Source organism: Centroberyx affinis, unplaced genomic scaffold (assembly GCF_046629955.1).
Source record: "Centroberyx affinis isolate AG114_WGS23_722 - 3 ecotype Tasmania unplaced genomic scaffold, CSIRO-AGI_Caff_v1 ptg003154l_1, whole genome shotgun sequence".
NCBI classification, from domain to species: Eukaryota; Metazoa; Chordata; class Actinopteri; order Beryciformes; family Berycidae; genus Centroberyx; species Centroberyx affinis.
In genome coordinates, this window is record NW_027281210.1 from 77,106 (window position 1) to 90,000 (window position 12,895).

At 42.5% G+C, this 12,895-nt stretch overlaps 1 protein-coding gene across 1 annotated transcript in view; it reads right to left on the reverse strand.

Annotated features, from left to right (window-relative positions):
- mcf2la (mcf.2 cell line derived transforming sequence-like a) overlaps positions 1-12,895 on the reverse strand; it is a 66,549-nt gene that overhangs the window by 2,275 nt on the left and 51,379 nt on the right. Inside the window, exons 12-31 of the mRNA XM_071537940.1 lie at positions 12,418-12,609; positions 12,153-12,306; positions 11,889-11,950; positions 11,602-11,681; positions 11,180-11,246; positions 9,705-9,820; positions 9,556-9,625; positions 8,700-8,792; positions 8,381-8,473; positions 8,155-8,280; positions 7,836-8,057; positions 6,393-6,485; positions 5,889-5,967; positions 5,609-5,681; positions 4,953-5,059; positions 4,511-4,597; positions 3,823-3,882; positions 3,165-3,239; positions 289-398; positions 59-171 (exon numbers count right to left, since the gene is read on the reverse strand). Coding sequence (XP_071394041.1) covers positions 59-171; positions 289-398; positions 3,165-3,239; positions 3,823-3,882; positions 4,511-4,597; positions 4,953-5,059; positions 5,609-5,681; positions 5,889-5,967; positions 6,393-6,485; positions 7,836-8,057; positions 8,155-8,280; positions 8,381-8,473; positions 8,700-8,792; positions 9,556-9,625; positions 9,705-9,820; positions 11,180-11,246; positions 11,602-11,681; positions 11,889-11,950; positions 12,153-12,306; positions 12,418-12,609 — 2,072 coding nt within the window. The remainder of the gene's footprint in view (positions 1-58; positions 172-288; positions 399-3,164; positions 3,240-3,822; positions 3,883-4,510; positions 4,598-4,952; positions 5,060-5,608; positions 5,682-5,888; positions 5,968-6,392; positions 6,486-7,835; positions 8,058-8,154; positions 8,281-8,380; positions 8,474-8,699; positions 8,793-9,555; positions 9,626-9,704; positions 9,821-11,179; positions 11,247-11,601; positions 11,682-11,888; positions 11,951-12,152; positions 12,307-12,417; positions 12,610-12,895) is intronic.

Here is a 12,895-nt window from a genome sequence, read left to right on the forward strand (position 1 = left end):
TGAATTGTTCTGATTGCATTAAAGGATTTTTTTGGCCTAGAGACAGGAAGATGTTTACCACTGTCCGTCTTCTCCTTCTCTGATGAGCTGAACCATGTCTCCGCTCTTGACGGACAGCTCCTGAGGCCCCGCCTTCTCGCAGTCCGCCACCACTGTGTACTTCCCTGGAGCCTGGAGGGGTCAAAGGTCACCAGAGTCAGCGTTCCAAGTTTGCCAGTTAGCTAACTTATATATAAATTAGTGGGGTGATAAACCATATATCCAATAATGCTCCATCATCAGGCTCACCAGCTTCTTTCCTGCTTCGTCCTCGGGGTCGGAATTCATGGGGTCCTCGCCGCTGGAGTACCCATCATGCTCTTCTGAGGCGTCCACCGAGAGAGACGCCTTGTTCCAACCTGGGGGGAGGAGGTGAGAGGGGGAGAAAAAAAGGATAACAGAGGGGATGAGGGAAGAGAAAGGGAAGAGAATGGGAGGTGAAACGGATTGGTAGAAGGGAGAGAGGAAAGGGAGAAGAGGAGGAAGAAGGAGAGGAAGGAGTGAGAGAATGGAAAGTGGGTGAGTGACTTGAGGAAGTGTGGAGAACTGGATGTCTATAGCACACACTCACATAGACCCCCTCTCCACAGTGGCATTAAAATACATCCTGGATTGTATTGAGATGCAGCTACATCCCATCGAGACATAATACAGATATGAGACGCATGTTAATGCCAGGTGGAAAGGGGGTCATAGTCATCACATGCTAAATCTCTCGTAAAAAAACAGAAACCAAAAGAACTATAGTGAAAACAGATTTGGGAGGGATTGTCAGACAAATGCATACATTTATACACACACACACACACACACACACACACAGAACAACCCAAACTCCTCCAAAATCTTAGAGAAGGTTGATTGTGAGAGCGGACAGATTTGAGAGTCTGAATGAGCAAGAGCAGTAAATCCACACGACTATAAATCAAATCCAAAGGCCCCAGACAGTGATTGGTCATAGTCAGTAATATACATGAAGGAAGCAAATCAAAACCAACCTGAGGATTGAAAATCAGAGAGTACAGTGATCCAAATCACCCAGATCCACCTCAAGGCTATAGTAGCTGCCTGTACTCACTGCCTTTGCTGAAAAGTGTTTCTTGAAGAAGTCAGATTTCAATTCATTCGAGATGACCTACTGACTGCTTTCTGTGCGTCTCATGTGCTATCGGATATATCAGAAAAACAAATTTCCTATTTGGAAATTTCACATGGACGCCCTCCAAAGTCGGATGATTAAGTCAGAAACTCCCGAGTTATGACGCAATGGTGTCCTTTTAACCTTCTCAATGAGGCAAAAAATAAAGTTTTGTGTCAGTCAGCAGTAAGAAAACACACAGGTGCTCCTTTATTGTTACTAACCAAACATTTGTTTGAATGAACTTGCAGGACGTCTGTGTTTATTTATTGTATGTCTTCCGGCTTTGATTTTCCGACAAAATAGCACATGAACGCATCGCTGTTTAGCAGCCAACTTGGAAGTCCCGGATGTCAGACTTTCCCACCAGCATGTGAACGCACAATTTGACTAATCATTCTTATTCTCATTTTACCAAAGTCCACCCAAAAGCCCCTAACAGAAGTAGAAGTAAAGAGAATCACTGATTCAAGGTAGAACAGGTACCCTGCAAAACCATCTCAAGTCTTTTAGTCTATTATTGAAAATTATTAAAATCTTACTTTTCTTACAGCAAGTGAAAAAAATCTGACAACGGGTTGAGATAGTTCCACTTGTCTCCGATGCAAATCAAATGCCTTTTAAAGGTATTGTCACTTGTTTCAAGAACATTTTCAAAGCAGAAACAAGTGGAATTCTCTCACCCCACTGCCAGATTTTTTCCTGTTTTAAGGAAAACAATATTTTCCACAGACTAAATGACTTGTTCAGATGGAAATGTTTTGCAGTGCAGTATATAATACTACGCTTTACCTCAGGTCAAATCAAGAGCACACCATGACCAACTCTGAGGCTCTGAGGCCCAGTGGCTGGTCCTCAGAGCGGCTCTGTACCTCGCCTCCTGCTCTGTAACAGACTAGAGGTACTCATCCATCTGACTCTGCTCAGAGTGACATGGGGACCAGGAGGCTCTAGACAGGGAGAAACAGCCAGCAAACCAGTCAGTCGACCGGTCCTTCAGTCAGTCAGCTGGTTAGATAGTTGGTCAGTAAGGGCGCGATCACACAGAGCGTGTTTGGAGCGGGTTACTTGAACTCTGAAGCGTTTCCTCCTTTAAAACAATGACATTTGAACTCAGGTGGCACCAAATAATCGCACTGAAACATCGGAAAATGGGCTTCTCAAAACCCCATTTCACTCTGCCGGGGGAGAAAAGGTCAGTAATCAGAAAATTGGTTGGTTAGTACATCAATCATTCAGCCATTCATTCATCTCAATGAAAAAGAATTCAACAGTATCAAACTGTCACTCAATGATGATGTCATCTGTGGCTGAAGGCAAAAATTGTTGTCGTTCTAAACCTCACAGACCACAGAGACCACAACACATTTACATTGCATGTGCATGGTGACCTGAAGATGGGATAGTGGATTTTAAGTTTAGGTGAAGTCCAACAGTAACATATTTGAACTTATAAAGAATTGGCTCAGTGTTTATCCAGTCTATTCAACATTTCAATGGCCTTTTTAAAGCCTACCATCCTAACAGTTCAGTGGGTTCCAGTTTTCATTAGACTAATTATTAGCAAACCCCAACATGGCCCATTATTTGTCATTCTTTCCAAGTTTTGAAAAATAAAAAAGAATAAAAGCTGTGTCTGCAGTTAGGATAATTCATATGTCAATTGCAAACACATAAAGTCTTATCACCTGCGGGTTCCAGAAAACAAAATTTAAATACTTTTTAAACTACCCTGTATGAGGACTGTACATATTTTTTCCCTACACACCTACAACATTGCAATGTTAAATGTGGGATGACAGGGTGAAGAACAGCTTCGACTGGTGGACTGATGTCTGGTAAACCAGTAAACTCGGTTTCATCCCTCCGCACGAGACAGAACGGAGATCTACAGGCTGAAAACACACAACTACCAGACATGTACTACACTGTAATGGGATGGGGGATGAACTGTGGTCCGACGGGTTGGACTGGCAGCACGATATACCTTTGAACCCAAACAGCGTGGGGTCGCTCTTGACCAAGTGGCGTTTGGAGCCGTGCTCGGGGCTCAGGGCCGAGCCTGGCAGCGGGCGCAGAAAAAGCGAAAGAGAAGGACAAGGAAAGAGGGAAGTCGGGTGAGAAAGGAAAGGAAAGAAGTATTAAAAGCAACAATCTGATTGAACGTCTAACGTTTGGGTAAAGTTTTACCTCTTCTCTAGTCATCATAAGGCAAAAAACGCAGGAAAACATGTATTTATGCTTTTTCCCCTTAAAATACTCCATCTTCAAATAGCTTACATCAGTTTGATACTAGTTACTATGGTGTGCATTATGGATTCTCATATCATAAAGATTCATTTCATCCTATAAAAGGTGGTCTATTCCACAAAATAAAAAGGTGGGTTTAGGTGGGTTTATCCTCCACTACATCACTAGTCTAACCTGCTATTCTTATTTTCCAGGTTATTTTTTGGTGTTTTTGTTTTTTTTACAAGACATCAAAACAATTTAACTACAAAGACAGTCAGACTGCTTGACTAAGGTCTTGAATTTAACTTCAAAGCCTTTGGGGAATTTGCGGCCAATGCAATCACTGCATAATGAATGGAAGAGAGTACTAGATGTGTTAACTGATGTGAGGAACTCTTTCTCTAGTGATGTACCTGGTGGGCAGACCATGACCAGAGGCAATGTTAGACTTTTACCACCAGGGGGCAGAGTGTCTGCAAGATAGAAACAGGGATCAGTTCGCCTCACAGTGAATGCTGATTGCATTGCATTGGGCTTTGAAGTAGGGTTAGACAGATGTATTGATGTGCGGACTGATATTGGCATTTTATTAAAAATCAGATATGGTCCAGTCAGTGTATGATGCAGTTTGTTTGATTACATATTTATGAAATAACTGATCAATACTACACTGGTTGTCCATGAGAAGACTTTGCCCAGAATTGATTCTAATGCAAAATATTGATTTGATTCCACATAAGTATGCATGAATGTTATTATTATTAGTAGTAGTATTATTTTGTCCCATGATTTGTGCCCCATTAAATGTTTTTTCAGAGGTTTTTCCACCCTGCTTAGAATAAAATTCTGGGGGAAACACTGAATATTTGTAATTTTTTGGCATACAAATTTACAGGTTTTGAATATCAGCACAAAATATTTAGTTTTGTCTTCGAAAACAGTCAGTCGAACCCCATTTCTAAGTGTCAAGATAATTGAGACTCCCACTGTCCTAATGCATTTTCTTAACAATAGAAACACTAACAACACTAATCTGATAAGCGCTACGACTACAGCACTGTGAGCCTATTCTAAGAAACTCCTCCGGCCTGCTACTGTTACCTTTCTTGAGATTGCTGAAGCCCTGCAACGTAAAACGCTTTTTAGCCACTGAGGACCTGTCAATGGTCGGACTGGTCACCGCTTCATCTGGAGGCAATGGTTTGAAATGGAGAGAAGAGGGAGGAATAGAGACAGAGACAGAGAGACGGAAAGGCAAAGGGGTTCGAGGCGTCATGGAAACGAAGGAGATGAAGAAAAGGAGAGTTGAGATTAGTGAGAGAGAGCAAGCAGAGCAAATGCTGACACACTCCACTTTAAAACCTTTGATGTTCTGTTGATTCAGTTCTGGTGGAAGAGCGTTTTCATCAAGAGTTTTAAGTTGGTGAAATCAGGGCTACAGTCCATTGCAGTGGTGTTAGTAGGGGCATAGATGAAATATTTGAGCATTAGTTAACTGATAAATTTGCTCAGGACCAGGGTTCAGCTCTGATCAACCAATCACCTTTGTGTTTCGGCGAGGAAGAGAAGTTGGGGTCAGAGGTCGGGCTCGGCTCCGCCTTCTTCTCCTCTTGCTTCTTCTGGTTCTTCTGACTGTTGCTACGAAAGGGACTGGAAACGAGAGGAAGAAGAAGAAGAAAAAGGAAAGGGGTAAGAGAAGCAAAGAAAGATGAGAAGCAAAAAACTGATTTGTGCTCATGCAGGGGTGTCTGAGTGTGTTTGTGTGTATGTCTGTGTGTGGATATTGGCTTTTAATTGATTACATATTTATTTTTAGACTTGAGTATACATGTACATGTTGTTTCAGAGACTTTTCCACCCTAACAAGGATACAATTCTGTGGGAAAGAGTGACTACTTGGAATTTTTGGGATTTATTTTGGCATCAAAATAGTCAAATCTAAAGATACTGAATATCCAAAAAATATCAGTATTGGCTGTAAAAAACTAAGCAAATTGACCAATAACTGACTAATCATAAGGAATTTGAGGAATGAAAATGGTCAAATTTAAAAAATATTGGTTGTTTACCAACACAAAATATCAACTATCGGCAGCTTCAATCCAAAAATATCGGTCAAACCCTAATGTGTATTTGTGTGTGTTTGGTTATGCATCTGTGTGTGTATGAGTGGACTGTATGCAGGCCTATGACACCAACCTGAGGCAGATGGAGGAATTGTTGCTGGTGGGACTGGGGGAAACTGAGTCTGAGCTCTTCTGTTGACTGGCTTCTGAAACACACACAACAATTAGAAACACAGAGAGCGTACGGGTGTGTGTGTGTGTGTGTGTGTATGTATGGGTGTGTGTGTGTGTGTATGTGTGTTGGCTTCTGAGTGTGCATGTGAGCCTGTTCAGTCACAGAGAGAAAGGAAGAAAAACAGACATAAACAAGCAAGTGAAGTGTGTGTGTGTGTGTGTGAGTGTATTCCTGGTACCTCTGCAGGCTTTGAGCTGCTCTGTTAGAACTTTGCGGATCTCATTGACCCATGCTGATTTAATCTCTGGCGTTGGAGCCTAGACAAGACAATAACAACAACAATGTATCAACAACATAATGACAGTCATTGAGACAATAATGCCGTCTGCTCTCGGTTTCCCAGAACTTTACTGAGATCATTTTGGTGCTGAGAACATTCTGTGAAACTGCCTAGAAAACATTGATTGAAAGGCCTTCTGCTTGGAAACTACGTCTGTAATCAAGACCTCTTATCAGTCTGAACATCATTAAATTCTATTCAACATAATATATACATGAATGGAGCTTAGTACATTCTCCTAGACCGTCCCAACCTCTTATCAATTAGAATTTATCAATAACACGAGAGAGCGAGAGCGAGAGAGAGAGAGAGAGGATATGAGCTTAATAAAAGCTTGATAGCTAAATAATAAGAGCTGATGAAAGGCCATGAGCTGAAGTGAACTGAAGCAGCCCAGCTTACCTGAACAATAAAAACCTCTTCTCTGGAGTTGCACCAGATCTCAAACTTCTTGTTGTCTCCTTTAGCGTTCTCTGTAATGCCCACCGCACTCATCTGAGAGACAGGAGGGAAGAGGAGAGAGAGCGTAAACACTCCTTCAAAGCTTGTATTTATCTATTTATATGGTCAGACCCTGTATCAGTGCAGAATAGATACAGTTACTACCACTGAATAATCCAGTTTTCCAGACAGGTCTATGCTTTTGTTTATATTTGGATTTAGCATTGGGTTATATGCAACATTATCACATAGCCCAACACTACTAGTATTTTTGGAATCATTATTTTTATGCCATTTCTGCTTTATGTGATATTATACAGTAGAGAATGAGTAGAAAAATGGGAAGAGACGGAGGCAGACAGACTTTATATATCCATAATGATTTACAGCAAGCATTAATAGTTAACTAATTGAGACAGTGAAACCTTTTGTTTATGCCTGATTTAGCTGAACTTTCAATGCCCTGTGTGTCATGCGCTCCATTCTGCGCACTGTTCTTATTCTCAACAATTAGCCTAATATCTCATGAAAGGCATAGCAGAATTAAGTATTCTTTTGCCAAATAAAGCCAGGATTTTCATTTATCAATTTCAATTTAGCTTAGGCTATGGAAATCCTACTCCAAAATAAGTTGTACGCTGGAAATGTGGGTGAGTGTATCTCATACATACAACATAGTATCATGTATACAAAATAAAATGCAAAAACCGCAAACATTTTTTTTCCCCCTTGCCTCTCAGGGCTTCCATAGATAAGAGTTGGGACAGAATTGTATTCTTGTGAGGGTGGAAAAGCCTCTGAAATAGCATTTAGACCAGTGATTCTCAACCTTTTTCATATCAAGGACCCTAATTTAGTCCACATTAGAGCCACAGACCCCCATTTGATGAGATTTTGTCTCTCAGACCCAAATCTGAGAATATTTTTATTGTTAGATATGATTTTGTCCAGAATTCCATTACTACCTGTATTGTAGGTAGAGAGATAACAGTGAAACTATGATCAAAATAGTCATTCTTCTACATTCTCTCATTGTGTTAACTTCTTGTAAATGAAATAATGCTGAAGTTTAACGTTTCATCGATTTGCTGGGGACCCCCTGGAATCCCGTCAAGGACCCCTGGTGGTCCCCGGACCCCACGTTGAGAACCATTGATTTAGACTATCATGGGACACTAAAACTCTCCACTGAAACCCATATTATTCAACCAGTGTATTGATTAATTCTACAACAAATCAAATAAACTCCATCATATCCATCATATCTGACACAGACAACACTGACTGGCCCATATCTAATATTTAATAAAAGACCAATATTGGCCCCACATAGCGATCTAACTCTACTCTCTACCATTTTTGATCATTTCCCTTCCCGCAGTCAGCCCCTCTCCCTGAACTCACGCTGAGGGAGTGTTTGAAGCTGTAGGACGGGGCTTTCTCGTAGCCCTCCCCGTTCTCCTCTCTCCTCTTGCAGAAGAGCAGGGCCTTCTCGTGCAGGAACAGGTGCCTCTGCATGGGCTTGAAGCGGGCCAAGTCCTTCACCTTGGCGTGGCCTTTCTTGTGCTCCGTCCACACGCTGAAGGAGCCCTGCATCAGCAGCCGGCCCAGCTCCGACAGGTTGCCCTGAGAGAGGGAAGAGACGGGTAGAAGGGATTTAGGGTTAGAGTTAGAGTTAGATATGTATATGTCTGTTAGAATTAAACAACTTCATTCCTCTGACCTCGTATCCTGTGATGGCGATGAGGTGCATGGAGTCATTCACGGCCTTCAGGATCCCCAAGATGGAGGAGAGCGCCTCCTGTAGGTCATCACAGCCATCGCAGCCCCTGCTGTACTTCAATAACTCCTGGGAAGACACAACACAGTGGAGAGTAAGCTTTCTCTCTTTCTCTCTCTCTCTCACACACACATAAACACACATACATACACACACACACACACCTCACCTTGAGTAGTAGCTGGTACTTGGTGATTCTCTGGACAGGTTTAAGGAGGTAGGAGTCCAAGCCAAGTTTATGTTCCAGCTTCTTCTGGCACTCCTGATACACACCAATACAAACGCGTAAGGGCACTGACAGTTCACTATTGGCATTGCAAGCTAGACTAAAATGAAAAGGTGCTGGTTCTACCTCAGCCTCAGCCTGCTGGTGTACACTGTGGTCAGCAGTTCAATGAAACAAAGCTTGATTCAAACAGGCGGCCTGAGGTATATGAGAGGCTACGGTTGAGGGGTTAAAGGTCAAAGGTCAAAGGTAAGAGGCTGACCTGGAAGAAGGCACAGTCGGAGCACTGTCTCCACAGGCTCTCAGAGCGAGGTTTATTCTGGCAGTACGCCTCGTAGATCTGCAGGTCGTTCATCTGCAGAGATGAAAAAAATATGCATCAACAAATCAGTTCATTAACAACAGCAGCTAGTTCTGGGAGCAGGCTTTGGTAGTTTGCTGGTGATGTCGGAGCAGAGTAGGGTTAGAAAGAGAAGGGTTAGAAATCTATTTGAAGAATTCCCTAATATTCCCTGACTTAGAATTTATCAAATTCCCTGACTGTGTGGAATTCACCTCTCAAAACTCAATGATATTCCAGAAACCTCAAGACCAGTGGATTTAACCACTGGCAGAAAGAAATCAATAACAGGCCAGTATATGGATGGATGGATGAATAAATGAGTGAATTAATAAATGAACAAACTAACAGCATCTGTCAAACTTGCTGTGGTACTTTGACGGTCCATACATCACAAAACGCATTCCTTATTCAGCAGCCATGTTGGTTTAAAGGGACAATGAGGACATGACATACAACAAACGTATGAGTCAGATTTGAGCCCAACTGTATGAAGTATGGGTGTGGTGCTGTAGCTCAATGGGTGAAGCGTGGCACTAAAACCATAAAAGATAGGGTTTCAATACTCATGCTCTCATGCTCATGCTCAGGACTCTTTGGTTAGAAGTAGATCTTTAAGGGCCCGTCCCAAAAATGCTCCAGGTTCAAATCCCTGCAATAGCCGATGTGCACTGTCAAAATGTCCTTGAGCAAGAGCATTCAGCCCTTTTCCATTGATGTCAATAAAGCTCAGTTTGAACTGAATTGACTAGACTGCTGCCAGCAGGGAAGTGCTTACCCTCTCTAAGAAGCAGCGGCCCACCAGTTCAGGGCAGTCAGTGTAGGCTTCCAGTTCCTTCAGAAACGTCCTGGAGACAGACAACACACAGAACTGTTTAGATGATGGAAATAAAAGGAAGAGATCCATGTGTTTCAGAGGAAGCTTACCTCTTGTGAAACTGGTAGATTTCGGGCATGTTGCCAAACAGCACTTCTTTCTTGCTGAGCAGGGTGCTGGGAATGAGGTGAGCCATGGCTGGGTTGTCCATCTCTGCCGCATAGCCCTGGGGTTTAATGTTACATACAACATTACATACAGCAGACCAGGAGTTCTCCAACATTTTCATGTCACGGATACTCAAACAGACACACAGATTTAGTCCCAAGGACCCATATGGGAAGATTTTTCTTGTTGATTTAGTGTTGAATTGTAGAACTGTCTACACTGTATGTGGGGAGATAATAGTGGTGAGAATGATGTGGTGTATTGTGGTGAATCATAGAATTACTATTCTGTGATAAGAAGAATCACTCTTACACTGTAGATTCTCTAATTGGGATACTTTCTAGAGAATTAAAGTTGCACTAAGCAAGATTTTTAGGTAAAAATACACCTGTCCTATCAGTGGCTTTGCAACACAATATACTTGTTGTTAACATGGCAAACAGAATCTGATTTGAGCACTAGCAAGCATATCTAGAACAAGCTAGTGTTAGCATGTTCACATTAACATCAGTGTCTTTGCTGGCTAGTTAGCTAGCTAGCAGTTTGTTCAGGTTAACTGAGCTGACTCTTCTCAAGCTACAACTCAGAGTGTTTTGGAGAAGAGACTAGAGCTAAAGAAAAGACAGTTTACTGTGTCACAGTAACCTAAATCCGGAAGTAAATCTACCTTGTCGATTATTCACTTTTACTTAACATTAACATTACTGAATAGACCTACAGCCACACAACAACTAGCTTTTTTTTTGCCTGGATGTTAAATACTTTGCCAGTAGCCTAATACTCCAATGGACCTCCATGATACCGCCAGCTGTGGTATTAAGAGATTTGTAATGTTGCCATCTGGGACCGCCAATGTGCAAAATTGCCTAGTGCAGCTTTAAATTATAGTGAAATGAAACTATTCCTCGTTTTGCTGGGGGCTCCCTGGAACCTCCTTTGGGAGTCCCTGGACTCCACTTTGACAACCACTGGGACAGATTATTAAATGGGTGAATGATGTTAACTACTTCTTAACACAATCCCTCAGTGTTTCCACCCATCGCTGGGCCACACTGTGTAGAGGAGAGCCCCCAATCTAAACTGTCACTGTTGGTTTCATTGTAGAGCTTTAATGTCATATGGTCTAAATACTGACAAAACCATTTCCACTAAACCAAAAGTGTGTGTGGGTAAAACTGTTATCTATATAGCACTTTTCATAGTGCTTGGAGATGAGTTTGTTTGGGCTGGAGTACAACAAGAGTAGGTCATTTTTTATGTGTAATTTTGACATTTGACAATTTAGAATGAGGTTGAATGAGGTTACATGTGGTTCTTGGGGTAATGAAACTCACTACTCTTCCTATGTCTGGCAACTGGGATAAATACAGTTAAGACTGACTTGATTTGATTTTAACCGATTCGTAATGACACTCACCTCCAGCACGCACAGTAGCTCCTCCACGTACGCTCTCTCTGTCTCCAGCAGCTCATTCATCACGTGCCTGGAACACACACACACACACACACACACACACACACACACACACACACACACACACACACACACACACACACACACACACACACACACACACACACACACACACACACACACACAATCTCATTAAGGAAACTGATGGGTGTGAACTTAGAGCTTCTCAATCACTCCTATTTCCAATTTTACATACATACATTTTTTATCACACATTTTCCAGGTAGAAAACATTGACAAGATGCCATTTAATATTTTTTATACCTTAACACTGATACTGACAATGAAAACTGCCGTATTTCAGTGTCAATTTCCGTTAATTGCTTTCTTATCTACGGCTCTGGGCATGACCTTTGACCCCTTACCGTCGGAGGACTGCCAGGTTTTCTTCTTCTTCCGAGAGAGAAGCATGTCTGGTGCTGCCGTTGTGTAAAGGAGACTCCACCTGGACACACACACACACACACACACACACACACTCACTGTGTTACAGCCATACACCTCTTAATTTATTACTATTCTATAAATGATTATGTATATAGCGACCATCAATCACTGGAGTTATAAGTAAATCAAATCATTAAACAACTTCATATATATTTTTAACTGCTTCATGTTTATTGTATTTGATAACACTTTTTCCTGCATTTACCTTTTTGCAGAGTCCATTCAACACATTATCCTCAGAGTACCTCCTCTCTTTTCTCCTTTGATCTGAAAGGCAGAAGAAGAAATTTTGTTTTTATTTAACTTTGTCCTTCTTACTCTCCATCCATCTTTCTCTCTCTTTCCCTCCATCCATGCATCTTCTCACCAAGACCACCACTATCAGCAGCGATTTGATCTCAAGTCTTGCTACTACAGGTACTGTATATGCTGCTCTCTTCTTTTTATCTATCTATCCGTCCATGCTCACCAGGAGAGGAGAGCGGGGACTTGACCTCGGGTCTCGGTGCTACCGGTTGGACTGGCCTGGTCTGTTTGGCGGCGAGTTTCTTCAGGCTGACCCGCCTCTTCTCGAACATCTCCTGCACCGAGCCCTGCTTCTGGAAAACTCTCTCCACCTGGTCCTGATGGAAGAGCAAACACAAACGGTGATGCAGTAAATAAAAAGGAGGGTAAACTATGACCTCAGCAGTCGTCATAGGGCATCAGGAGGTGTTGTCTTCCTTCCCACTGACCCTGAGCTGATTGGTGAGCGCCGCCTCGTACTGGCAGCAGATGGCGCTGCGGTCGGCGAGGGTGTGCAGCGGCGCCGTGTCCAGGTACCGCTCCAGCTCCTGCAGAGCCGCCTCGGCCCCGTCCTGGGACTGACAGCGGTCCACCGGCTGGCAGGCCAGCAGGTAGATGCCCTCCTCACACCACCGCGACGCCTGGGGACAGCGAGTTTAGGTCACTGGTTCACTCGACGCTAAGCTACGGCAAAGTCCCTGCATCTACACATAATTTACCAGCAAAACTTCATAAACTAGAACACTAGATTTCTGGGGACAAAGTAGAGCAATGACTGATGACTGACTGTTTGATTTGGCTGGGAAATAGAAAAATACATGATAAACTAAAATCAATTCATGCATATTTGACCCCAGAGGATAGATTAAAACATTTTTTCCCATAGCGGTCCTCATTGTAAGACAAAATAACCTGACATACAACACA